General features: G+C 36.7%; 2 protein-coding genes and 1 pseudogene across 4 annotated transcripts; 2 read left to right on the plus strand and 1 right to left on the minus strand.

Moving 5' to 3' along the window:
• Positions 1 to 1,065: 1,065 nt before the first annotated feature.
• LOC130421916 (E3 ubiquitin-protein ligase TRIM39-like) lies at positions 1,066 to 4,900 on the plus strand (annotated as a pseudogene).
• Positions 4,901 to 7,214: 2,314 nt separating this feature from the next.
• On the plus strand, positions 7,215 to 17,476 carry zgc:153151 (uncharacterized protein LOC751646 homolog). 3 transcript variants are annotated; one of them, XM_056751974.1, is made up of 11 exons: positions 7,243 to 7,352; positions 7,584 to 7,653; positions 13,643 to 13,891; positions 14,022 to 14,264; positions 14,894 to 14,977; positions 15,165 to 15,664; positions 15,756 to 15,830; positions 16,231 to 16,318; positions 16,613 to 16,846; positions 17,133 to 17,147; positions 17,234 to 17,476. In XM_056751974.1, exons 2-11 carry the CDS (start codon positions 7,599 to 7,601, stop codon positions 17,269 to 17,271), a joined length of 1,581 nt encoding a protein of 526 aa, XP_056607952.1. In that variant the 5' UTR covers positions 7,243 to 7,352; positions 7,584 to 7,598; the 3' UTR covers positions 17,272 to 17,476. The 3 variants fall into 3 exon arrangements, with proteins under 3 accessions (XP_056607961.1, XP_056607952.1, XP_056607969.1); XM_056751991.1 differs by lacking the exon at positions 7,584 to 7,653 and adding an exon at positions 13,473 to 13,538; XM_056751983.1 differs by lacking the exon at positions 7,584 to 7,653 and having other exon boundaries at positions 7,215 to 7,352.
• Positions 17,477 to 18,564: 1,088 nt separating this feature from the next.
• Positions 18,565 to 25,067, minus strand: LOC130417256 (ciliated left-right organizer metallopeptidase). Its single transcript, XM_056742652.1, has 16 exons — positions 24,944 to 25,067; positions 23,531 to 23,553; positions 22,825 to 23,167; positions 22,650 to 22,743; positions 22,422 to 22,473; positions 22,198 to 22,347; positions 21,968 to 22,093; positions 21,352 to 21,436; positions 20,902 to 21,038; positions 20,604 to 20,787; positions 20,071 to 20,137; positions 19,858 to 19,954; positions 19,653 to 19,760; positions 19,431 to 19,559; positions 19,219 to 19,328; positions 18,565 to 19,048 (listed from the first exon to the last, which is right to left on the minus strand). Exons 1-16 carry the CDS (start codon positions 25,065 to 25,067, stop codon positions 18,823 to 18,825), a joined length of 2,055 nt encoding a protein of 684 aa, XP_056598630.1. The 3' UTR covers positions 18,565 to 18,822.
• Between the last annotated feature and the right edge of the window lie 1,804 nt (positions 25,068 to 26,871).

A 26,871-nucleotide genomic window follows, 5' to 3' on the forward strand; every position in this document is an offset into this window, starting at 1 on the left:
AATTCTTGTAAAATAGTATATTGTAAATTGATGAGTTTCATTCTTATAAAATCTTTCAATATCTAAATCTTTTAATGAGTGGATTCTTGCGTGTGGGTAGGTGGGTTAATTGGGTGCACCTCTGGGGGTTTGCCCAGTGGCACCATGAGGTCTTAATATGCCTCTGAGTATACCTATAATATTCCTTAATGCCGTTTAACACATTACTGACTCACATAAGAACGTGAGTCGCGAGGTGCTTGTTCCACAAATCAAGTTGAACAAATTGTCAAATTATTCTAATAGTATAATCATTGATAAAGACAGCCTGTTTATTCTTAGAAAAAATTAAGATGTTAATAGTAAAATATTTGAGAATTTCACTGTAGAATATTTTTAAGAACTTCCTTATAATTTATCTTACAAAAGTTCATATATTTTCTCTGAAGAACCGTTTTGTGAATCCGTCGTGTTTGTGTGTGAATTATGGATGAATCTGTCTGATAGAACTGGATTGATAGAGGTGTGGTATGTGCTGCTTGCATACGCCAGTGAGTTACAGTATGCAGGGAAACGTCTTATCAACTGTTGCAATCATGTGGTGGGGGTCCACAAGACACTTGTGCCCAGTGGCCTCTGAATTCTTAATCCAGGACTGTATGGCTCTGTCAGGCTCTTCCTTCCCTCCGGCTCCACCTTCATCCTCTGTCTCACTGGCTCCACGGTGTCTTTCAGTTCCCTGTCTCTGCCTAAGTAACCTGAGCCGCTGGTTCTACCTTGGCCCTCCGGATTCTCAGTGTCACCCTGGCTCTCCGTCTACTCGTTTCCACCCTGGGCTCCTCCTCCATGGGCTACATTTCCGTAAATCGGCCCCCTGGTGTTGTCAACCCTGCCTCTGCCATTGCTCCTCCCTCCATCGAGACCCCGTGGACCATCACCCTGGCTGGCCTCTGGGTCGCCACCTAGCTCCCCCTGCTCCAGACACCTCCCTCAGAACTCCTTCCCATCATCTGCTCCTCACCTGTTCCACCTGTTACACGTTTGTAAAAAAATGGTCAAAGGTCAGAATTTGATCAGAGTTCGGGAAGAGACAGGAAGTGATTGAGGCGTCTGAAATGGTGAGTAAAAATCTTTTATTAAGTTGGAAGAATGAACTCATTTATCTTTAGGGGATTTTTAAGACCTTGTCACAGCTTAGTCTCTATTTAATAGACATTTACATTAAGCAGACACTCTCTTTATTTCAGTACTATGCCACATTTTGAACGTGTCCACTGTCTTATGCCACATTAGGACAATATTTTGAATCTGAATGGAGTAATTTAAATGGCTTGAAGATTGTGAACATAATGGAAGAATTCACACATCCAGTTAATAGAAAGGGAAGCATGACTGAACCTCTCGAATGTAAGTATATACCGTACATAAACAACTGATACAGAATCAGCTCTGCGCCACCAGAGCAACCTTTGTAACTTCTCAGTATATAAATATGAGTCTTTAAATTACGCTTTTAAAGATAAGACTGACTCTTGAGTTTCACTGGCATTTATTTTAAAGTGTGTTATAATGCGTTTTAATGTTTTCTGTTACCAAGGAACTCACTGATTGATTAAAAAAATGCTTAAATACAGCAAAAGACTGTTTGCTCAATACATTAACGTAAATAATACATTTCAATTATTACAATTGTAATAGAAAAATCTGAAAAATACAGAAGTACTGTGCAGTACTGTTAATACATAGCAGACAAAAAGCAATATATCATCGAAGTAGCCTATTACAATAACATGTTTGAACATTTTTTAGGTTTTTATGCTTAAAAAAAAAATTTTATACTCTACAGTCAAACTTCAGTGTTCCATCTGTCAGGATGTGTTCAATGATCCAGTCACCACTCCGTGTGGACACAACTTCTGTAATACTTGCCTTAAAAAATGGTGGGACAGCACTCAAAAGCTTAAATGTCCTTTGTGTAAAGAAAACTTCCCGAAGAGACCTGATCTTAAGATTAATATAATACTCAGAGAACTTGCAGAAAGCTTTAAAAGCAAAAAACTAGAAGTGTTCTGTGACACTTGTGCAGAGAAGAAGGTAAAAGCCCTGAAGTCCTGCCTTGTCTGCCAGACATCTTACTGTGAGACTCACCTGGAGCCTCATCAGAAGGTTGCCAGTTTAGCCAATCACAAACTGATCGACCCGGTTAAGAATCTGGAAAGTTACATATGCCGGAAACACGAGAGACCTCTGGAGCTTTTCTGTAGAGAGGATCAGATGTGTGTGTGTCTGTTCTGTACTCAAGGAGACCACAAGACCCACAACACTGTTCCTATAGAGGAGGAGAGTGCAAGGAGAAAGGTTGGTTTTAGCAATATAAACATCCCTCAATATCAGAGTGCATTTATTAATTCTGGATAAGGTTAGTCTGGTTTTAATATACTCGCATATCTTTTTCTTTCTGAAGGTCCAGTTGAAAAAGACAATGATGGCTGTAAAGCAAAAGATCGAGGAGAGGAACAAGAATATTCAAGACATGAAAGAGTCAGTAAAACTCAGCAAAGTCAGTATCAGTGGTTTTTCCGCAAAACAAATTTATGAATCTCTTCGTGATATATAATGCTAATATAATATGCTCATTTTTGTGGTCTAAGTGAAAATTTAAATTGAAAGACTGATAATACAATAAGCCTTTCCATTTTGTCCTGTTACCATTTCCCTTATACCAGGGCTGTTTCTGTTTTTACCTTTTGATCTAAATTACATTGACATCCACATGTTTGATTGTTGCTGAAGTGATAGTTAGACTGTATAATTTTTTATACCACTATAACGTATTGCTTTCACAATGTTTTGGAATAAAGCGTTTTTTATTGTCAGATGTCATGTACAAGTTGTATTCTTTAAAATTCACTGGTTATATGTTCTTCGTTTAGAAAAGCAGAACAGAGCTTCTCCAAATGATTGAGAAGCAGAAAGCAGCAGAAGATCAGGCTGAAGATCTCATGAAAGAGCTGGAGCAGGACATCACTGAATTAAAGAGGAGAGACACTGAGATGGAGCAGCTCTCACACACTGATGATCATCTCCATATCCTACAGGTCAGTGTGTCTCTATCCCTCTGCTCACATGTCACAGAACAAGACTCACCATGCTGACCGATTTCTCTTCTCCCCTGGTGCAGATTGACCCATCTCTGTGCAGCCCTTTAATCAACAGGAACTGGTCTGAGATCTGTATGAATGCCCATTTGAGCATGTCTATGCTGTGTAATTTTAACAAATATCTCGAGGAGTTACCTCCCAAACAGAATGAAACTGGTAAGAATACTTAAAATAATCAGAAATGAATAATAATGGTACCATTTTATAATATGAATGTTTGTTAGAAATTCTGAATATAATGATTTCATGTTATTAGTCCTCACAGATCTTAAGGAGATACAGAAGTATGCAGGTACGCACCATGAAATCAAAAGAAACAATTCTTATTTTTTCATGTAATATTTTAGTGTTTACTGTAAATTATTTAGTTTGGGTCATTATTTTTTATTTTTTTCATGCCCTCATAATCTTTAATCGACATCAGAAACTTCCCCTCCGTCACTGCCTGAGGGTGGGACTATACCAATTTTCAACAATCCAAACATTTCCCGCTGGCACACCTGTATTTTCTTTATTTATTTAAGAAGACATTACAATCAGATATACATCAAGATTTGCAAAAAAACAATACTAATGCATCTTCTGTTTCATTCCGACTTTAAGATGCTACACAACTTTTAAACTCTGAACACAGATTACATACAAACTAAACTACACAAGCAGACTTCCACATGTTCCAAACAACACAAACTCACACAGGAAAACTCCTTGTTACTAAATACATGACAGAATGAAACAAACATGAATGTGCTGGAGATGACTGCAGTAGTTTTGGAAAAAACTCTGTGTGCAGAATCGCAAAAGAAACGCATTTGGGTGCCGTTATGGGTGGTTAGATGTGGTTTGTGTGAAATTGAACATGTTTTGATATTCTAAGGCTGTGACCATCATACACGTGTTTTTCTGTGTTATTCTGCATCCGCCATATATCCGCATACCAAAATCTGCAATATCGACTCGCCCAAACTTAATCCTATATATAATATACTCTCTCTCTTTCTCAGTGGATGTGACTCTGGATGCTGATACAGCTCATGCATGTCTTGTGCTCTCTGAAGATCTGAAAGAATTGAGAGTGGATGTCAGCAGTACTATTAAGTATGACCTTCCAAACAACCCTGACAGGTTTGATTTGTGTCCCAGTGTTTTAGGAAAAGAGGGATTCAGCTCAGGGAAGATTTATTTTGAGGTTCAGGTTAAGGGAAAAACAGATTGGGATTTAGGAGTGGCCAGGGAATCCATCAACAGGAAAGGAGATATTAATCTGAGTCCTAGAAATGGATACTGGACGATTGGTCTGTGGAAAGGCCATGAATATCAGGCAAGTGCATCTCCGTCATGTTCTCTGTCTCTAAATGTAAAGCTTCAGAAAGTGGGTGTGTTTGTGGATTATGAGGAGGGTCTGGTGTCCTTTTATGATGTGGAGTCCAGGTCTCATATCTACTCGTTCACTGGGCAGTCTTTCACGGAGAAACTATATCCATTTTTCTTTCCCGGTAAAAATGCTGAAGATACAATGCCATTAATAGTATCATCTGTCAGTCAAAATAAATAAAGGCATACAACGATAATAAGAAAAATAAATGTTTTAAATAAATAATTTGCTGTATTGATAGGAAATAAACACTATTTTCAGTGATGTCTATGTTAATCTGGTGTCTGTACCCTACTATTTGTTTTCGAGGCTGATGCTATTGGTGATTTATCATAGCAATCTCATTTAATTTACTTGTATTCAGAAAAAAAACACAGCTCCTCTGTTCACCTCTGTTTCTAGGACCTCCAGTATGCGTTTATAGGTCGCATACCTATATAGCCTATCTTTGTAAACAGTAATAAAGCCAACAGTTATTAATTGTCAGTGTTTCATTGTCTTTGTGTGTTTGCATCCATGTAAATGCTTAAAGAAAAAAGGGCATTACCAAACCAACACCACCTAGCATCACCAAATCCAGGAGAAAATAGTGTGGAAAAGCCTTTGCGTACCGCTAAAATGTCAATGAATAATGTCTTCTGGAAACACAAGAGTCAGCACCCATATCACGCTTTAGCCCAAGTCTGGTTGTCAACTGAAGCAGGGTTGTGCCTGGTAAGTACCTAGATGAGAGGCCTCAACCTAGGTTGCTGCTGGAAGAGGTGTTAGTGAGGCCGGCAGGGGCATTACCCTGTTGTGTGTGTGGGTCCTAATGCCCCATCAAAGGGACGGGAACACTATAGAGTAAAAAAGCACCGTCGTTTGGATGAGATGTTCAACCGGGGGCCTGAGGTCACTTAAGATCCCATGACACTTCTCGAAAATGAGTAACGGTGTAACCCTGGTGTCCTGGCCAGACTCCCTCTACTAGCCCTTGTTAATCATGGCATTTTTATAATCCCCTCCCTCTAAATTGGCTCTAACTCTCTCTCTCCACATATAGCTAATTTGTGTTGAGCGCACTGGCACCGTGGCTGCCGTTACATCATCCAGGTGGATGCTGCATACTGGATATGCTGGTTTGAGGAGAGACCCCCTCATATGATTGTAAAGCGCTTTGGATGTACAGCAATGTGCAATATAAATGCTTCATTCATTCAGAATCAGTCCATGTGGAGTGGTTTTGTAGAGAAAATTGGGTGTGTTTTTTTTGTTTAGGTTTTCATGTATAATAGACAAATCCCTTATATTGTACGATTTTAATATCCCTAGCTTTCCTGTAGCTCAGTGGTAAGAGCATTGTGTTGACAACGCAAGGTTGTGGGTTTGATCCCAGGGGATTGCACAAAAAAAATGTTTAAAGGTATTGCATAATGCAAACTAAGTCGCGTGTGCCAAATGCGTAATTGTACGTAAATGTAAATGTGTTTGAGTCTAATTTATTTGACAAGCACAGACAGTAAGTGGATTGTGTTGATCCACTCCACTGAACTATATCAGTCTGAACTGCTTGATATAATGAGATACCCTGGATCTAATGGCTAGTATAAGATTGACAAATTACCAGTTGTCTGCTTTTCATGCTCAAGCTTTGTTGGCATGGAAGTTGATCTACAAGCACAATTTTTCTCCACAACGTTGTTTTATATGGAATAATTGTTGTCTTGCATAGGCACAAAAGTATTTTTTTAAAGTTGGTTTGATAAAGGTATTATTCTAGTTTGTCATTTTCTTATAGATCAGGGATTCCTTATGACCTATGCAGAGTTTATTTCATATTTTAATTTTCCTGTGACTCCCAGGGAGTTTTCATTGGATTTAAATCCAGGTTTTTGTTTCTTTATGTAGAAATCTGATGATGTCAGTTGAAGTACCTTTAGTCAACCCAATGGATACATTTTGTGGTAAAATTTGTTTTTTTGCTATATAAAAATAAGAACAAATGTATTCGCTCTTTGTTTTTGAATGATATTGCCACAAAGCCTTAGATTACTGCTTATTGGGCCAAGTTTGTTTGTGGCCTTAATTGGGGAAATGTATACCCTGTTTGACACTTTCTTGTTAAGCTTAAGAATGACTTTGATACTAGCTGTTCCTTTTGCTCTTTGCACTTGGAAACAGTGACCCACATTTTTTTGCCATTGTTGTTATGTGAAAAAAAATATGGAAAGATATTTCATTGTTTATAAAAATAAGAAATTATATAATTTTGAATTACATTATGAAAATGTAATCTTTGGTTATTTAAAAAAAGTATTACGAATGAAGCTTATTTAATCAATTTGTTTTTTTTATTGTAAAATGTTATATGTATAAGTGTAAGTTTGGCAATAAGCCTCTGTTCTGTTTAAAGAATTTGAGAAATGATTTGGTCATTCAAACAAGTACCAACAGAAAAGCTATAAAAACTGTTAACTTATGTTTATCTTTCAAAATTTTAGAATAACATTAAGGTCATGTTTTTATTAAATTTTTTGTTTTGCTTTCTTGATTTTTTTATACCTTGCTCTCCTGGTTGTAATATGTATGTTTTGTGTTATGTTATGTCTCTTTGTTCAAGCAAAGCTTGGATCTAATGGCTGCTCTAGAGTGCAAAATATCTCAAACTTGCTTGATCCAAGCCCCTAGGGGTTCTGTTGTTTCCCATGTTCTTTAAATAAGTGAAAGCGAAACCTATTAAAGTTACTGGAATGGTTGACCTAAAGCTTACTTCCAAGATCGGATAGCCTTTTTTCATACATATGTACACAAAAAGCAGGCACTAACCCACAGGCACGTTAGGAAGTTCAGCTTATCAGGTAATGTACATCATTGTAGGTGAAAGCACAGACTTTGTGCTTTCGGTGTGTGCTCGCATAACTTATACTTTGTTAAGGCTTTTAAACTTGTTTTCCATTTTATGTTGATCTGAATGTAATATAAAGATCTGTGATAGCATTTCGATGCTTTTAACTATAAAATTATCTTGGTCATGTAACTTGTCAGTGGCTCTACTGATTTTAACTTTTTATACAAAAAAAACTATCAAGGGTGTGGAGGAGGAAATGGTGGAACGTTTACTGGCACCGCCAACAACAGGAAGGACTCATAAAAGAGAACGTAACGTTACTATTGATACACCTCCATTTAATTTTTTGTTGTCAGGCAAGCATGTATCCAAAGACAAAATCTTTGCATTATTGTTTTAGTTGTTTAACCACCAAGGTAGATCTGGGCGGAATGACGGAATATTCCGTTACCACGAAATAAAATGTCAACCGTAAGAGGGAATGTATATAAGTAGAAGTGGTTTACTCGGCGCTCTGCAAATTGGACGCTATTCTAAAGAAAATGAATGAATCCACCCATGACAAATGAACGTATCAAACATTCTTTTGACCTTCTTTAGTCAGTAGGTTAGTGATCCACTCCAGTCCAGCGCTTCTCTACAGTGCTCATGCAGGGATCTGCGCCAACATATAAAAAAGCTCATTCACAACACGTATTTCAGTATTTGTTTTGTAAAGCTGTTAATAGTTTTAATAAAGTTTAACTTCAGGCGAGCAAAGGTGAAACTTGCGTTGAAATGCGCGATGATGCTCGCAGCGTGAGCGCTGTGGACGCGCTTCTACCTTCAGTTTTGGGAGACGAGTCACCAGAGACTTGCAGAGCAAAAACAAGCCCGAGAATAAACAAACCTTAAAACAGAGTCGCAACACACTAAAATTGCTCATCTAAAAGAGATTGAAGAGCGATAAAGACCTACAGTACAGACCCCATGAACACCAGTTTATGAATCTATAGTCACCAGGGTCGTAGCCATCATCTAAATACTAGGGATGGGTATCGTTAAGGTTTTAACGGTACTACTACTTTTATCGGTACCACTTATCGGTCCGGTACTTTAACGGTAGGCTACTCTTATCGGTACTTTTTGTTGCGTTTTCTTTATGAAAGACGAAACTAAAGCTGGAGTTTTTTTTTCACTATTTAAAACATTCGTATTCTTTACATTCGTTGACCTAACATATCTTAATGCAGGTAAAAGATGAATGATCCCCGCCTATTATTCATAGAGAATTTAGATAAAATGCATGTGGTCCTAAATTTGTTTATGTTTTTTGTTGTTTTTGTTTAAGAATAATAATAAAGAAATGGTTTTCCAATTATGTGTTGTGGCTGGAGATCTTCTCTTTTGTGATGATGTGTGTAGTGCAGCACATATTTCCTTCATTTGTGTGTTTGTGCATTTAATACTTATGATAAATAGGGACATAATATGTATAAACACACAAATACACACACATGCTGCTCAGTGTGAAGGGGCTTTGGAATTCTCTTTTGTTTGGACCAGATGCTGGAGTGGCTTGGTTCACTGTAACTGCAGCTTTACATTCACATAAATTACAATGTAGTTAACTCTGTTTGGGCTTAAACGTTATACAGGTTTGGAACCTCTTGCAATTTACATGAACACAAAAAAGTTTATGTATTTCATCGTTACAAATTAATTTTTTAGGTAAGCTCTGCTTTATAATTTCTTAAGCATAATTTATTATTATTCATCCATTTTAAATTCAGTACTGTGAAAGCGGTTTTTAAGTTTAAGATTTATTTAGGCTACTGCAGAAAAAAACACTCTAAAGATTTATATGTAGGCTATTTTTTATGTGATGTGTGTTTATACAATTATTACATAATAATTTAAAGAAACCTTATGCAATGTTTAAATTTTGTCTGTGTTATTTAGAAAGACTGCTGGGCTAGCATAGCCTGAGGACGTGGATGACGAACTATTAGCCGAAAACTTTGCATCTCTCTGTCTGCACATAATGCACTTTAGAGATATGTTTAGACAGATTACTTGTGTTACCACTCTTACAAGCAAAAGTCTTGTTGCACTTATTGCAACGAGCATTATCTGTGTCTACTCGCTTGAAATATAGCCAGACTTTAGAACGTTTGTTTCTCTCCGCCATCGTCACTATTATATGCGCGAGCTTTCCTGTTGTGTGCGCGCGAGCTCCGTGTAGTGTGGAACAGACGTACATTTTACGTGCGGTGCGAGATTGCGAATAACGAAAATGCAGGTAAATGTCTTAAATATTATCTCAAATTAGAAATGGCTGGTCAGTTAAAATCCTATGTAACGTTTATTTAGCAATAATAAATAGGAAATGTTTTTCTTAATTTCGCAAGTACCGATAGCAGGACCGTTAACGTCAGAGCTTATCGATACTTCGGTCTTTCACAATTTAGCCCCGAGACCGATAAAGTACCGAGTTTCGGTACCCATCCCTACTAAATACACGGTTACGCTACTTGACTTTTTCTTAAAAAAAGGACTGAAGAGTTTTTTTGCCGCTTTGAACTCATCTCTATGAATGATGGATACAGCGCAGGACCGCGGGTGCGAGCCTGGGGGTGTCGTGACGTGACAAACGTAAACGTCATGTTTAAACTACCTTGTCTTTTGAATTTATAATCGTTCTGCATTTAAGCTCCATGAAAACCTCAACATGTCGAGAACACATCTGTCCAATGAAAAAGTGCGAGGGACGAATTTACTTTGTATAAAAAGTGTGGGGGGGGCACAACCCCCTCGTAATCTACGCCCCTGTTAGTCACATATACTGTTCTCTCATTGTTTGTGCATATTCATACTTCATTGTTATACATGTTGTCTATCTTCCTACTGTATACATATGATATAGCCAGAAGATAAATTTAACAAATGAATACATCTGATTATCAGAACTTAATTTGATATCTTTAGTACATTTTCATAACTTGTCGACATTTTAACTATGGTGACCATTTAAATGAAATGTAATAAATAAAGTAGTTAAATCAATCTAAGAAAAATGATGTATAAGATAAGGGATTATATAGGAGATTGTTTCATGAAATATATCGTTACCGTGAAATAGATTTTTGGCCATTCAGCCCACCTCTGAACCAAGGCATTTAATTATTAGCAAATAAGAATTTATTTCATGGTACATTTATCTTAACTTGCTAAATATCATAGTGTTTTGAAGTAGGCTACCATCCTAACATCAAAACTACTGATACAATATCAATAGTTTGTTCTTTTCAGTTATTGTGTTTAGTCCTGAAAAGGTTTATAATTGTATTTCTGTGTTGTCCCACACTTAATTCAAAGTCTTGTTTTTTAATCTGGATACACCATGGAAGTTCAAGATGTTCAGTTGGATGTTTATTTATATATTTATTAAGAAATGTGACCCAGGTTTGTTTATTTAGTCAGAAGACACACGCGGATCCCTAGTGCGAAACAAACAAGTGTGTGAAAGCAGAGTGGCGCATCATGAACCGTTCTCTCCCGTTTCATACCGCACGCGTAGGCAGCGCGTGTTCGCGGAGCAGAACAGCAGTGCAGCGATCATTTTGGCGCAGAGTTTTGCTGCGCTGCTAACGCTCAATTAAAGCGACATTGTGTTTTTAACAGTCGCCATGAGTTTCAAAAACACTATTGCCAGGAGTTATTTTGGCCAAAACCACAATGGCACATTTAAAGGGATTACAATACAAGTAGGCCTATGTTTAAAGCTTTCCTGTAGCTCAGTGGTAAGAGCATTGCGTGGAGAGCGCAAGGTTGTGTGTTCGATCCCGATGGTTTCCAAATACCCAGAATGTATCATCTTAGATTTTATGCTTATATTGCAAATGAAGGAGGTGGAAACGATCGTATTAAGCTGTCATTGTATTTTCTGAAACCCACTGTCATAATTATATTCTGAAAAAAAAACAGATACAATTACATAGACATCGTGTAATATGTTTATATTGTGTATGTGTCAGAGAAAAGCGATCGCATGACAAGTCAGTCACTCTATGGTGAGTTAACTCTTAAGTGACTTCGTATCCTTCAAATCACGATGGGTTTTAATTTATAACTTGTCCTACACAGATCTAAAAGAGCATCGAACAGGCATATATAACAAATCACCTCTGGTATCGAACCCACAGCCTTGCCTTGCTAACGCAATGCTCATACCACTGAGCCACAGAAAACTAAATCTTAACTAAATCTTTGGTGTTTCAATTCTCACGAAAACTTTACCCTAACCCCAACCTTACTCTTACCATCTAAACTACCTATGATTGTTAAATTGACGAAAAACACGTTTGGGTGATGACATCATACTCGAAACACCAAGGATTTAGCGAGAGCCCACCGGGCTAATAAACAGCGGATCCATCACCCATGGAAGTAAGCTATACAGTAGGTGGCGGTACTAAGGACTGAACGGTACTGAGGACATTAAACAAGACAAGATGAAGAAGATGTAAATTGCATGTGAGCAGTGGCGTTTTGTCAGAGCGGTGGATAATCACATAAAGAGGTAAGCCATATTTAGGTTTATATGCTTATAATTGTACAAAAACGTTAAAATTGTGACATCTTTATATTTAAGAGGTGTGTCCACCTCTTCAAGCTAGGTTGTACAATTTCTAATATGTAACTTTTTTTGTTTACAGATCTTTGTGAGGCTCCTTGTTGCAGCATCTCTGTTAGCATTTATGCAGGCTTCTTATATTGTCAGTTTAAATAACCTGCATTTAGGACTTTGACAATGTAGCATGAAATCATGGTGTGGAAGTGCAAAGTTTGCCAGTTGACATCATCTTCAAAGGGAGCTCTTTTGGGGCACTACAGACTAAAACATTGACCATTTACACATAGCCATACTATACCTTGCATGCCCACATTACAACTGTCCATGCTTTTTCAAAACAGACGGTGCTCTTCACACACATTTGACTATATCATTTAATTGAGGACACTTTGGAACCAGAGGCAGTGTTTTCCTTTAACTGTAACATTTGTAATACACAATATTCTTCTGAAAATGACTATTTTCAACATTTGTGTAAACAACTCAGAGGTCACGAAACTGTAGAATGTGTATTTTATGGGTGTGATTTTAAGACAAACTTTTATGGGACTTTTTGTGATGCACAAAAGCAGAAAACACAATCCTCATTCTCCTAATGATTTCAAGGCTGATGTGATGAGCAAGACCAGGCAGCATTCAGTTGCTGTTGATCCACACTGTGAGGATTCAGAAAGCGCTGGAGAAAGTGATGATCAGGTTCCAGATGACGAGATTCCTAACCTGTTGCAAACAGTTCTGAATAAATTAGCCTGAATAAATTGATGACTTGATAGTACATTTTATTTTCAAGTCATTTTCATCAATACAAATGAGGAAATTTTACTTGTGAGACAAATAAATAAAGCACATTGCTTAAATGATAGAAAGTCATTATGTGCCGTTGATTGAAAAGTTAGGGGAATTTAAGTACATTTTTTTCTGAGACAACTCAAATAAATAAAGCAGATTCCTTAAATGAAATAAAGTCATCATGTGTCGTTTATTGAAAAGTTAAGGGTATTTTACTAATTTTTTTTGTGAGACAACTTAAATAAGTAAAGCACATTGCTTAAATGATATAAAGTCATCATGTGCCGTTTATTGAAAAGTTAAGGGAATTTTACTACATTTTTTTGTGACACAACTTAAATAAATGAAGCACATTGCTTAAATTATAGAAAGTCATCATGTGCCGTTTATTGAAAAGTTAAGCGAATTTTACTACATTTTTTTGTGACACAACTTAAATAAATGAAGCACATTGCTTAAATTATAGAAAGTCATCATGTGCCGTTTATTGAAAAGTTAAGGGAATTTTAGTAAAAAAATTTGTGAGACAACTTAAATAAATAAAGTACATTGCTTAAATGATACAAAGTCATCATTTGCCGTTGATTGAATAGTCAAGAGAATTTTACTTTATTTATTAAGGTAAATTCCACAAAAAGAAAAAAAAGAAAAAACTACTAAAAAAAAATAAGTGTAATAATGTTACCTAAATTTTTTTAAGTAAATAGCATGTTTTAATTTTTACAGTGTAATGGCTTTTATCATATGGAATGAAAAACAGAGTATCCGCCATGTCATGGTGATTTCCCTAAGGTAGAGAGGCCATATATTCCTGAAATATGAACTTCATAGTGTTTTTGATGACTTTTAGTGAACATTTTTGAGTTAAAAGTTAATGTTGTTTCTCCTTTTTCCAGTTATGGCATACTGTGACGCACCAGATATGCATGAACATCTTCAGTGTTCTGTCTGTCTGGATGTGTTCAATGATCCGGTCACTACTCCATGTGGACACAACTTCTGTAAGACCTGCCTGACGGCATGCTGGGTACAGAGTCAGGATTACAGATGTCCATACTGTAAAGGAACTTTCATCCAGAGTCCTGATCTGAAGTTCAATGTTACGCTTAAAGCGATTGTGCAACTGTTTGAGAAAAACCCAGAAGGTATATATGTATATAATTATATTATGCCGTATTTGAGCTATAGAGATATATTTGAACTTAGCATGAAACAGTAACTGGGTAAACTAGTGTTGTCGTTTCACATTCAAATATGAATTTTTCTTGTCTTTAGGCCTGTCTACTGCTGGTGAGCCATTGTCAGAAGAGCTGCAGTGCTCTATTTGTCTGGATGTGGTTGACAATCCTGTCACAACTCCATGTGGACACAGCTTCTGTGACACTTGCCTGAAAAAGTGCTGGGATAACAATCAGAACTGCACCTGTCCAGTTTGTAAAGAAACATTCAACAAAAGGCCTCATCTAAAGTGTAACACGGGTCTTAAAGCGATTGTAAAACTCTTTGAAAAAAACTCAGGTGTGTACATTTGCAATGCATTCTATAATATGACTTTTAGCAAATATGTGATGCTAGTTTGATGATTAAGGCCCCCCTATAGCGGCATTAAAAATTATGAATATAAGGGCGGAAAAGACACGAAATGTGAATCGTGCCGCTTGTTAAGCCGGATGTCACGGATCACCATATATGGAAAGTCACATAGGCCTATTGTTTCCGGGACCTACAGATCTATTAGATGCCAAAGGAAAACAACAAAAATGCTAATATAGACTCATGACATGATGTAAAACTGCCAAAAACCTCCGATCCCATCATTTTTCTCTATAATGAACACATGGCCACACTGCGATCATTAATTTTTTGACAATTACTACGATATTAATGTCAGTGATTCCGTGAGCCTGGAGACTGTTGTATACCCTTGTGAGTTTATAAGCGTTTCGCTTACATGCGTGATATGAATAAACAGTGCTTATAAATGGCTGTTTAAAAATATCCTCCATTAAAATGACTGGAGGCTTGGTCCCAGACACAATATTCCTTATGTCACAACTTAACAACCAAATAGACAAAGGTTGGATTTAACCTGTGTGTTTCTTTCAGAAGGAAATTTTGTTATGATTGTTTTGTGGTGTTTTTTTAAGGCTACAAGAGGGAAAAAGTAATGACGGAATACTCACCACCACAAGAAAGGGAAGACCAAGAAGAGACACTGGTGAAACCTTCTGGTAAGTCAGTAACATAGAGATAAAACTTTGTCTTTTTCATGCATTCACAGGTACCATTATCGACAGTTTGCATTGCAGTCAGCATTGACTTAAAACGACATTTAAAATATATATTTGATACAATTTTAATAAAAAAATGTGTTCATGTATTATTTAGGTTTTTTCAAAGTATTTTATTTTTCTCCAGTCATGGCGTCCTCTACTGATATCCTGTTTAAAGACCTTCAGTGCTCTGTTGACCCAGATCTGTTCAATAATCCACTTATTGCATGTGCTTGTGGGCACAACTTTAAGACCTGTCTGTTGGAAATCAGTCAGGATTGCGATTGTCCTTACTGTAAAGAAAACATCAGTGAGATCGTTGATCTTAGGGAGATGGTGCAGTTTTGGCCTCATTCTGAAATCTGTAGGTGTCAGAGCTCTGAGGCTAAACCTGGACTTTATGAGAAAGTCCTAAATATAAAGCAAGTCATAATGATTGAACTTTCAGAGAATATAAATCGCAATATATGCAAAAAACATGAGGCTATCCTGGAGCTGTTCTGTAGAGGAAGAGCTGACAATGAGAAACATAAGAGAAACCTGGAGCTGTTCTCTAAAGATTTCCAGACATGTGTGTATCTGTTCTGCACTGAGGGAGATCACAGAGCTCATAACACTCTTCCTGTTGAAAGTGCAGAGATTATGGTAAGAATGTTATTTTTGAAACCGAACAATATAGTAAGCAACCATAAAGCATATGAAAGAAAATAAAGCATCTCTATTTCTCGCATCACAGACCCACACACATGTGCAGCACATCATCCAGGTGAAGAAAATAAAAGAAATCAAACACTCAGTTGAACCGAGCAAAGTAAGTCTAACAGCTTTGGACAAACTTATGTAAACTATCTTCACTGATCAAAATCACACTGTTGAGAGATGTCAGGGTTTGAGATTTTGTACATTTAATGTGTTAAAGCAGCACTGACTTGTAATTAACAAAAACAGAACGGATTAAATTCTCAGATCGTTTTTTTACGAGTTAAGATGATCCGGTAATGTACGTTATTGTAGTTGAAGCATCCATTTCAAAATGTTTTACTTTACTGTCATGTTAATGGTGTTACAATGGTATTCCATTAATCTCGACCTGAATGTGATATCAAGATCTGTGATAGAATTTTTTGATGCTTTTCAGTTTTCACCATAATAAAAATAATCTTGGTCATGTCATTTGTCAGTGGTTCTACTGATTTCTACTTTTTATAAAGGGAGTGGAGCAAAAAATGTCTGAATGTTTACCAGGACCGCCAACAACAGGAAGAAAGCGTAGAAGAGAAAGTATTGATATACCTCCATGTACGTTTTTGTTGTCAATCAAGCATTTATCCAAAGATAAAAACTTTGCATTATTGTTTAGTTGTATAACCACCAAGACATTTAATTATTAACAAATATGAATATATTATTTCATATCATGTGGTTTGTAAACAGATACATTCATATTATCATAACATACAAAATATCACATTGCAAGATTAATGGGTTATATCAAAAAGCATGAAAATACTGATCTGTTGATTATTAACTTGAAGCTTTTGATGACTTAATGAAAGTTTTTGGTGTTAAAAATGTTTTTTCACCTTTTTCTAGTTATGGCTTCCTGTGAGGCACCAGTGCATGAACATCTTCAGTTTTCTGTCTGTCTGAATGTGTTTAATGATCCGGTCACTAATCCATATGGACACAACCTCTGTAAGACCTGCCTGACTGTATGCTGGGAACACAGCCAGGAGTACAGATGTCCATCTTTCCTCCCGAGACCTGATCTGAAGTTCAATGTTGTACTTAAAGAGATTGTACAACTCTTCAAGAAAAACCAAGAAGGTAAATAGGAAGAGTTCAGATGCAACACCCACTAATGAAAGTAAATGAACATTGACCTGGCAGAGTGTGGTATATAGCGGGTTTGGAAGCAAAATTATTTGCGTAACGTATATTATATGTGTGAAGAACATTCACTCAACACTGTAATCTCATGTTTGAAGGAGGTGGCTTTTTGTGCGCGTGTGAATGTTTTTGTGATAACGCTGTGAAGAAAGTGATCTGTCTATCTGTTTGTCAGAACTTTATTTGAACCGTGCATAAAACAGTAATTTTTTTTTGTCCATAGGCCTGCCTGATGCTGGTAAGCTGATACTAATTGATTTGATATCCGTATATTCCCTATAGAATAATTAAAATCACCTGACATTATTACTGTTTATCTTCCAGAAAGCACTCCCCGAGCACTGGGTGAACCACACAGTTAAATTACTTCCACTATATCTTTCATTATCTTGGATCTATACTGAACTGTCCTCTGTAGTCAAATTATTTTTTTTGCTTGCCCACAAAACCAAATAATCATGTAATAATATTTAATCATCCTTTTAACCATAGACCTATAACCACCTTAGATTATTTAGAGTAAATTGTGTTTAAAGACTTTACTTTATTAAAACTACCTATATCTAACAGGAAGATGAGGTGACAATTTTTATGTATATTTTAGATCTATAGTTTAGTTTAATATAGTAAATATCTATTAAGTGTGTAATACTGCTAATCTCCATACCATGTAGACTACTCATATCATAATGCTTTTAAGTGAATTGTGTCATTTTTAACATTTAAAAATAATATTGTTAATATTTTCATATTCCTAAACATTGTATCAAAAAAAATAGTTTTGTGGCTCTATGGCAGTTTTAAAATAACATGCAGCAAATTTTTAGATACTTAAATGAAGAGCAAATGAGAAACATTTTATTTTTTGTGAATGCCTATAAGTGTGATTCTGTCATAAATGGAAATCGTTTTGTTAAAATTATTCCTGGATCAAACAATAAATCTAAATAAAAATCCAGGTCCAGGTATTGCATTAATCTAGAATATTAGGCATATCAAAACTGTTATTGGTCAAAAATACATACAGTGGACTAAATGCAATATGACAGATTATTGCAACAGGTAATTTTGTGTAAGCATCATCACTCAAAAATTCATTTCAGGAATACAATTGGCAGATAAATTAGTTTTGAGATTGTTTCTCGTGTAACTGCTTGAAGCAGAGCCTCTCCGTAAATGTAAAATTGTTTTGGGTGAAATAGAGGAAAAGAGATAAAGGAAGATTTTAGTTCTATGTAATGGAAAGGTATCAGCCTGAACCTAATACTTAACCTTTAATGTATGCACAAGTATTTTGTTGAGTAAGTAAACTCTAGGTAAATGGGTTAATAATGAGTATGTTTTATAATGTTGGTACAAATATGATCATTCCAACACGATTTCTCTGATGGGTAGAACAGATTTATCACTGACTGCTTTTATAGTGTGTTTTCAATATAACGTGATTTGTTCGGTTGTGATTTGTGAGAAGCTATGGCTCAACTGCATAAGACTCCAAATGAGACCGTAAGAAACTGGTATTTTACAGGTAAAAATATATTGCTACAGCTGTAAATGTGTTTTATAGCCCTCAAGCAAAAAAACAATGCTAGATCTCTAAAGTTCTAAAGGGGGTGCAGCCGCATGCAGGTATGGAGTGTGAACATTATCACGGTCCTTGTATAATTGCGTGCAATATTCTAATTATGAATATGCAAATTCAGACTAGAACTTGATGTGGCAGCTGAATATACATTCAATTTTATTTTCTTCTTTTGTCGAACTTACTTTTTATACAACACATTCTACAATGTAAATACACTCAAATTCACAAACATGACAAAGTGATCCAAATGCAGCAGCAATGATACAACCCAACCACAAAACATGTCAAAGTGTTTGTGTTTTTGTATTGTGGCAGCAATTCTGATGCATTATGTGGTTACTATCTGAAGCCTGCAGGGAGCCTGAACAGCAGCATGTACTCTGGCTGATGAACATTTCCAGTAGATAAACATTGCAGCAGGCACTAGAGTAAATGCAACGCTGAGGCACAAAACTGGCATGAGGATTTCTGCTGTAACCACTGCCACGGTGGACAGAGAGGTGAGGTCAAAGGTCAATCTGCCGTGAGAAATGGCTTCTTTCTTGTCATGATCTCTAAATTAGACACAATGTATAATCCTTATTGATATGGAGGCAATTTACATAAAATCTTACACTTTTTTTAAACGTAAACCATTCCTATTTATATAGCCGCTGACATCTTGTGATTATTATATATATACTGTATAGTTTAGAACAACAAAAATTGTACAATGAACACTAACCTCTCTTTGCATGTGCCAAATGATTTTTGTCTGAAGGTGGGAGGAGCTAAATCAGAATATTGACATAATCTCTTGTTTGGGCAGAAAATTAAACCCTGATAGCCGGGTACCTGTAGAGAAATACATTTAAGAGTAAATGCAGAACGGCCAAGAAAGTCATTCTGATCAGTAAATATTAGTACTTGTGAGAAACTGACAAACTTCTGACATACCTTGATGCTCTTTCCTGCTGGACAGTCCAACCAATCAGAATCCATCACCTGAACTTGATACCTGTTTATTCCATCGCACCTATGTCTGTAACAATAACCCGCTACTGGCAGACCAGGGAATGAATGACTCTATAAAACATAAATAATAGTAGTTACTACCATAGTCCCAATACCTACTTGACACAAACAAAATATATTATGTACGTAAATAATGTGCAGCACCTTTCTGGTGAGATTGGATATAAAACATCGGCTGTCAGATCCAAAGATCTCACCGCTGCACTTATCCAATCCACTGCTACTCCCATTCTCCTCTATCCAACATTCACTCTAATAAAGAACAATAACATACTAATCATGAGAGATACATCAAAATACAAAAGCAGTGAAAGATAAAGAAGAACTCCAAACAAATCCAAAGACTCACAGCATTCGCCAGGGGTTTAAAAACATAGCAACCATCCAAATATTGATCAGTGAGACACTCCCCCTTGTGGAGGTGAAGATAATGACATCCCAATTCGCTAAAGAAAACACGCCACATTATGTTTGAATAAAACAATGTGTGACATATTAGTACAATTTCTTTTCAAATAAATGTCTTGCTTTAAAGTTACATTTAGAGAAAAAAAATCATTACCTGCCTGTGCAAAAAAAGGTTGAGGAATTGTGACAGGAAGAGATGGAACCAAACTGACGACCTTCACCTGCAAAATACACCACTGCTGAGTATCATTTAAGGGATAGTCCACTCAAAAATGAAAATTCTGTCTTCATTTACTGACCTTCGAGTTGATCTGTATAAATTTCTTTGTTCTGATGAACACAGAGAGAAAGATATTTGGAAGACTGCTTATAACCAAACAGATCTCATCCCCCATTGACTACCATAGTAGAAATGACTACCATCATTTTTTTTTGTTCTGTTGAACACAAAATAAGTCATTTCGAAGATTGTAGGACACCAAACAATTCTGGGGCACTTTTGACTACCATTGTATTTTTTCCTACTATATGTCAATGGGGGACGAGATCTGTTCGCATTCTTGCAAATATCTTTCACTGTGTTCATCAGAACAAAGACATTTATACAGATTTGGAACAACTCGAAGTTACTATCCTATTAAATTGAGAGGCTTGACTCCAACCTTAACAAATCTTTGGAAATCGTACCCTCTCCCCACACCAGACTTTGAGCTCTGCTGAGGTTGACTGAATACCAGCCTGTATCCTGAAGAGCAGCGAGGGTGACCGGATCAATCCGAACCAGAGATGGCTCCGCCAATGAAGCTGTCATTATGGAGCCCTGCAGCATACGGGCCTCCCAGTGTGATGAGACACCACCAGAACCAGCATCCTGAAATCAAGAAAGAGTTAAAAAGAGACAGGGGGCTCTGGATTTTAATATCTTGTACATGATTTGTGAATTTCCGTGCGGGTTTTTGGAGAGATGCTTGTCTTCTTGAGGTACCTTGTTCTCTAATAGAGCTCCAAGGTCAGTCTGTGTAGCATTGAGGTGTTTCTGCATTGTGCTGATCACAGTGGGTGAATAAAGTCTAACTTGCCCCGTCTCATCTGTGCTGGTCACATGGCCATGAAACCAACAGTCTATACCAGTTTAATAACAAATCACACAGTAACGTACAATGCAAGATCAGTAATTATCCAAGACTCATCCAAACAAAAACAAGATGGAGATCATTAATGAAAATTTAAAATGATTTAAGATCACATTGTGTCATCAATAAAAAAATTCACCCTTATTGCAAAAGGTAATTTCTGACACTGGTATCATAATAGGGCTACAATAATATACAAAAATACTCACATTCTTTAACAATAAATTACAACAACAGATTTATACTATTTCTCACACAATTATGTTTACACTACAAGACAAAAGAAAAGTAGAGTTACTGACTTTGAGAGGAGAAGGAACAATCCCTCCACCTACTGTAGAGCTCTTTACTAAAACCCAACACATGGAATAGCTCATGCAGGACGGTCTGTAACGCAACAACAATGATGAAAAAGAGTTAAAGGGATAGTTCATCTACAAATAAAAAAATCTGTCATCATTTGTTAATCCTTTATCATTTTAAATATGTATACTCTAAAAAATGTTGGGTTAGTTCAACCCAACATTTGGTAAAAAATGAACAAGCCCAACAGTTTTGGTTATTAATTAATTTGGGTTGTTTGAACCCAAAATGCTGGTTTGTTTTAACTTATTGTTAGGTCAAATATAAACATTTTCTAGGGTTAATTTAACTCAATAATTGGGTTTGTCCTTTTTCTGCCCAATGCTAAATAAACCAACAGTTTATGACTCTTTAAGACTCCATCTTCTGTATAACAGAAAAGAAGATATTTCAAGAAATGTCTCAGTGAATTTTTGTCCATATGAAAGTTGATGGAAGTTTCAGTTTTGGGTGAACTATCCATTTATGTATATTCACATCTTGCTATTTCTTAATTCCTTAAAACTATAATAGTCATTCTCTGCATCTCTCTGATACACTCTCACATACTGTCACCTGCACAAAGTGACCGTGGGTGTATCTTTCCATACTGAGTTGTTCTCTACAGATGACCATGACCCCAGCTAGAGGTCGTCCCCAAGAGTCTGTTTGGCAGTAAGCGGCATAGGCCAGTACACTAGACTAAGAAAGACAAAGGTGGAACACAAAAAGAAACAATAATAGCCTTCCAATCTGTGTAATTGATTATCTACTGTATGAAAAGAAGAAAAAAGTTAGGACTGTACCTCAGCTTGGCATTTATCAGTGTTGTGAGTAAACACATAAAGCAGAAAGTCTGTGTCAGGAACTCCCACCCCCTCTGGACTCAGCACTCTCGGGATTGGATGATCAGGATGTGGATAAACAAAACAACCATTTAAGTGCTCATCTGGTATCTGTCAATCAAAAGTCCTTGAAAATGAAATACCATGATTCATTTTTGATGTTAAGTGTTTGTTTTTAGACTTACAGTCACATCGAGACAACTCTCAGATATGTAGTTCTCATTGGCTCGGCCACATCTGAGGAGATTGATACCGAACGACGTTTTAAAGCAAATTTGGAATTCAGGTAAAAGAAGTAAATAATTATTTACCGAAGATATGAGCTGTCACATAAAGAGGTTGGAAAATGTAGAGCAGAGTATTCTAAATGAAGATCATTAAAAGGCAATAAGAGAAAAACATCTGGAACATACTTCATAAAGTTAAGAGTGCTGCTGTTTCTCCAGATGAATTTGCAGTATTTGTTCATGTCTCTGTTCAGCAGCAGTCTGTCTGGAACTCTTCTCACTACCAACAAATAATAGAACTTGCAAACAAACATTGCTTTGCATTGAGTATGTATTACATCAGACACCTGAAATCACACACCTGAGAGTAAACTGGATACTTTGCTCACAGCTTCATGAACTGCTGCCATTAATCTCTCACTTTCGTAGTCTGAGAGGACAGGATTTTCTTTTGGAATCCATGTCTTGATTCTGATTGGTTGCAGATCAAGTGATTCTTTATTTCTATCTGCTCTTTTAGATCGCTGAGGCCTTTGATTGCTGAGTGTAGTTTCACTGGAAGACCGATGAGCCAAGTTGTGTTGTTTCGGTGAGGATACAACTTTGATTGATGTTTGAACATTGTCAAAGATACACTTCCCCCAAGAGGGAAACCATGGCAACAGTAATATGCCAATACAAACACAATGCAGGAAAGCCATCATCTAGTAGAAGACCATCAAAATAACAGAAAAAAATGAATGCACTTATAATTTGCCAGAAATGTTTACAAATATTTTACACAAAATTACATTATATTATTGGTGTAGTTATTATGTAATAACATCTTCATAACAAAATATTCATTATTCGTAAAGAATGTTGTGATGACTTCACAAAAGATTTAATTTGTTAACATCAGTAAATGTTTTAGCTAACATAGACTAACAATGAGCTTTAGTTTTCCTGCATTTATTGCTTTTTTCTTACTGTTCATTGTGCCTTTACCATGTTAAGAAATAACTTTTGACCACATGCAAGTAACAAGATTAAACATGTACTGATTTTTACTTTTACAGATTTCTTACCAGCACAGCATCGTCCTCCTGTCCTGTATCATGAGATGGCAAGACACGTAACACGATCAAATATGCTTTAGCTCTCCAATGTTTTCATTGTGGTATTTCTCCTGTGAATGATCATGTACTCCCTCTCAGGATGTAAAGAAACTCATCACTGACAATGCAATCTTTGAAATGCTAATAGCACATTCACTCCATGTGTTTTCAGGAGTATCAATGTCACCTTGCTTCCATTCTAACCTTAGGAGGAAATCTCACCTAATTACCATGTCATATAAACCTGCCTTAATTCTTATTTAGTTTTTAAACTATTTAAGGAGCGTACAATTTTTTTCTACTTTTTACTAAGGAAACTGCAAATTGTAGAAACTGGTACACAAGGCAAACATACAAATCACACAAGAAAAGCTTAAAAGTCCAAATCATTTAAATCTTTGTGGATTTCCGGCTTCTTCAGCAAATATATTCAGTAAAATTCATCTTACTATCACCAGTTCATCTAAGATAACACTCATCACTTTCTATTACAATCACAATTCAAGCAGATAAGAGTTTAAAAATTCATGTAAATTACAATCAACAGGGTAACAGGAGGAGTGAAAGGAGAGATCATAACAGGTGACTAGAGATATGGCACTACGACTGGTCTGCCATTTACAAAGGATCCTGAAATATGATTTCTATATTTTTCATGTTTAAAAGACTCGTTCAAGTTATCATGATGTCATTTAGTTGGGCAGTACACACACATGAAGTATGAGTGAAACCTTGGGAACATGTAGAATGATTGTATTAACTCTGAGGTGTTAGATTAGTCTCTCTACCTCTCTCTCTCTCTCTCACACACACACACACACACACACGGTTATTTAGTATTAAATTATATTCACAGTTGCCATTCACTATCATTGCAAGGGTGATATTTAAATCTGTGAAAATATCCTGATATATAGGAAGCTCAATACAAGGCACTTCTCGGAAACACGCTAAATTCTCGGAAACACGCTAAAGAAAATATGTGGCCTGTAGCAGTATGAGGTAAACTCAAATGTGTGCACATTACACAGCCATCTCAAATGAAGTCTACAGAAATGAAAAGCAAAGCTAACATGTTTTGAGATTTGTAATCGGCAAAATTTAAACGGAGGAAATTCTTCTAATCCAGCTGGGGGAAGATTTTTTGTGCAAATGTTACTTCTAATATACACAACACTCATAAGGGCACAGCAGACACACACTTTTTTTGTTTCACTATTAGTGAGCACATCTTACAACTGGCTAAAGATATTTTGATCCCGTAACCCTCACGTAAGCCTTTTGTATTCCAAAATCTCCAAATGTTAGTTTGACTAAAGTTGTGAGGACATTTTTCAAAATTGTACTCCTGTGCACCAGAGGTTGCGTTAATCAAAAACTCACCGTCATTGACCGATTTTTTTCGCCCACTTATGCGGCGCGTGCACCTCAAACTAGTACCGCCACCCTTTCTTTCCTCGATGGTGGGGCAGCTAGAGGACACATTGATGTCCTCCAGGTGGATCATGCCATCTCGGTCAAAGGCGTCGAGGCGTTGAGAGAGCTCCACAAGGGTAAGACTGACTCAGTGCTTATGCAGGAACTCGGCACCCCCACCAACCACGCTCACGGGTGACCAAGGTGACCGTGCGGGCCCTGGGTCGTACGATGTCCACACTTATGGTCCAAGAGAGGCATGCTCTGCCTCAGTATGTCATCGTGCATGTTGGCATTCATGGTTCCCTCAATGAACTGTGGCTCCCCAGTTCCGGCATCACTCATGCAGGCCAAGACCGTGAGACTCCCACCACCCTGTTTGACTGCAGGCAAAACACAATCGTCTTTGTTCTCCTCACCTGGTTGGCGCCACACACGCTTTACACCATCTGAACCAAATAAGTTTATCTTTGTCTCATCAGACCACTGGACATGGTTCCAGTAATCCATGTCCTTAGTCTGCTTGTCTTCAGCATTCCTATTCCAGAAAACTGGTTATGAGACATCCCCATGTATGTTCAAGGGTTAGTTAGCTGACAACCCCAATCCAAAAACTGAGATTACTTTCAGGGTATGTAAATCCCCATAGCAACTCACTCTCTGAAGATAACCTGCTCCCGAGCCGTTATGTTCCAGGGTTAGTTCATTTTATAGAGATGTAACTACTGACTACACTTACGGTGGTCACAAAGCTTTCCAAGACAAGCAAAAGCTGCTACGTCTCACGAGACAAAATAATGACCAATGTTTCCATTAATATGACTTCATTAGCAACTGTTGCAAATAAAGCTGATACAACACAAAATCAGTTTTCAGAAAACCAATAAACGATAGATTTTATTTAAGGAACATACAGAGAGGGAAAAAAAATAGGTTTAATACTGCCTTAGAAATAAGCAATGTGATCAAATACATATACACAACACAATTTTTGTAAAATACCATGGTAGACACGTTAAAATAACAGTTACAAACATTTCCACAAATCTACAGTTTAAGTAACAAAGATAGCCATGATGAGTATATATTTTAAATATTATATTATAGTGCATACATTAAAAATATTTATATATTTACTGTATTATATAATATAGCGTTTAGAGTTTTATAAAGAAGCCACAATACAGGGTTGTGGCAAGGGGCGTGTGATTGGTAAGAGACGGCTTAAAACGCTGACAACGAGCGGAAGAAGCCAGAGAGAGACCGACTGGGAGACGTGTCAGCGGAACAGAGTGTTGGGAATACTTACGGACAGAGTTCTGGAAAAGCAGAGAGGAATTGAATATTTTAAGTTATTGAATGTTGTTGAGCGCAGTGGCAACGTCTTGTTAGATACTGTATTGTTAGATACACAAGGGTGTAATACACTTCAATAAAAGGAAAGGAAGGAGACGGGAACCGGCAAACATTTAAACATTAAATAAAATGACAACAAAGTAAAATGACAGCCGGTCGCAGGGGTGCCGCCAGAAATTCTGGGCCCTATGGAAACCAAAATTTCTGGGCCCCCTACATTTTTTACAGATAAAATTTAACCCAATAAACATGCCCTGTATACTTAAAAAAAGATACTTAGCACATTGCATAGTTAAAATGTCTAAAGATGAGTACAAAGCCTACAAAAACAAGAATTTTTTTTAGAAATATGTACTTGTTTACATAAAAGGGAGAACATTTATTATCTCAATTGCAATTGCAAGCACAAGAGAACATTATGTATTGACATATACTTAACATGAACAAGCTTTAGCTGGGTCAAACTGCTCATTCAGGAAACATCAGCTACAGTAGAGACACGTTTTATTCAATTTTATATTATATTTTTCTGGGGCATT

The sequence above is a fragment of the Triplophysa dalaica genome, chromosome 1, assembly GCF_015846415.1.
Source record: "Triplophysa dalaica isolate WHDGS20190420 chromosome 1, ASM1584641v1, whole genome shotgun sequence".
Lineage (NCBI taxonomy): Eukaryota > Metazoa > Chordata > Actinopteri > Cypriniformes > Nemacheilidae > Triplophysa > Triplophysa dalaica.

What these genes read in the sequence shown, in the direction of transcription:
- zgc:153151 (XM_056751974.1), top strand. Translation starts at nt 7,599, where the DNA reads ATGGTGGAACGTTTACTGGCACCGCCAACAACAGGAAGGACTCATAAA. An exon ending in GTTTGAGAAAAACCCAGAAG is followed by an intron (nt 13,892 to 14,021) that starts GTATATATGTAT and finishes TCTTGTCTTTAG; the next exon opens with GCCTGTCTACTGCTGGTGAG. An exon ending in ACTCTTTGAAAAAAACTCAG is followed by an intron (nt 14,265 to 14,893) that starts GTGTGTACATTT and finishes TGTTTTTTTAAG; the next exon opens with GCTACAAGAGGGAAAAAGTA.
- LOC130417256 (XM_056742652.1), bottom strand. Translation starts at nt 25,067, where the DNA reads ATGATCCACCTGGAGGACATCAATGTGTCCTCTAGCTGCCCCACCATC. An exon ending in AGCACTCTTAACTTTATGAA is followed by an intron (nt 22,474 to 22,649) that starts GTATGTTCCAGA and finishes CAATCTCCTCAG; the next exon opens with ATGTGGCCGAGCCAATGAGA. An exon ending in TTAAACCCCTGGCGAATGCT is followed by an intron (nt 19,761 to 19,857) that starts GTGAGTCTTTGG and finishes GTTCTTTATTAG; the next exon opens with AGTGAATGTTGGATAGAGGA.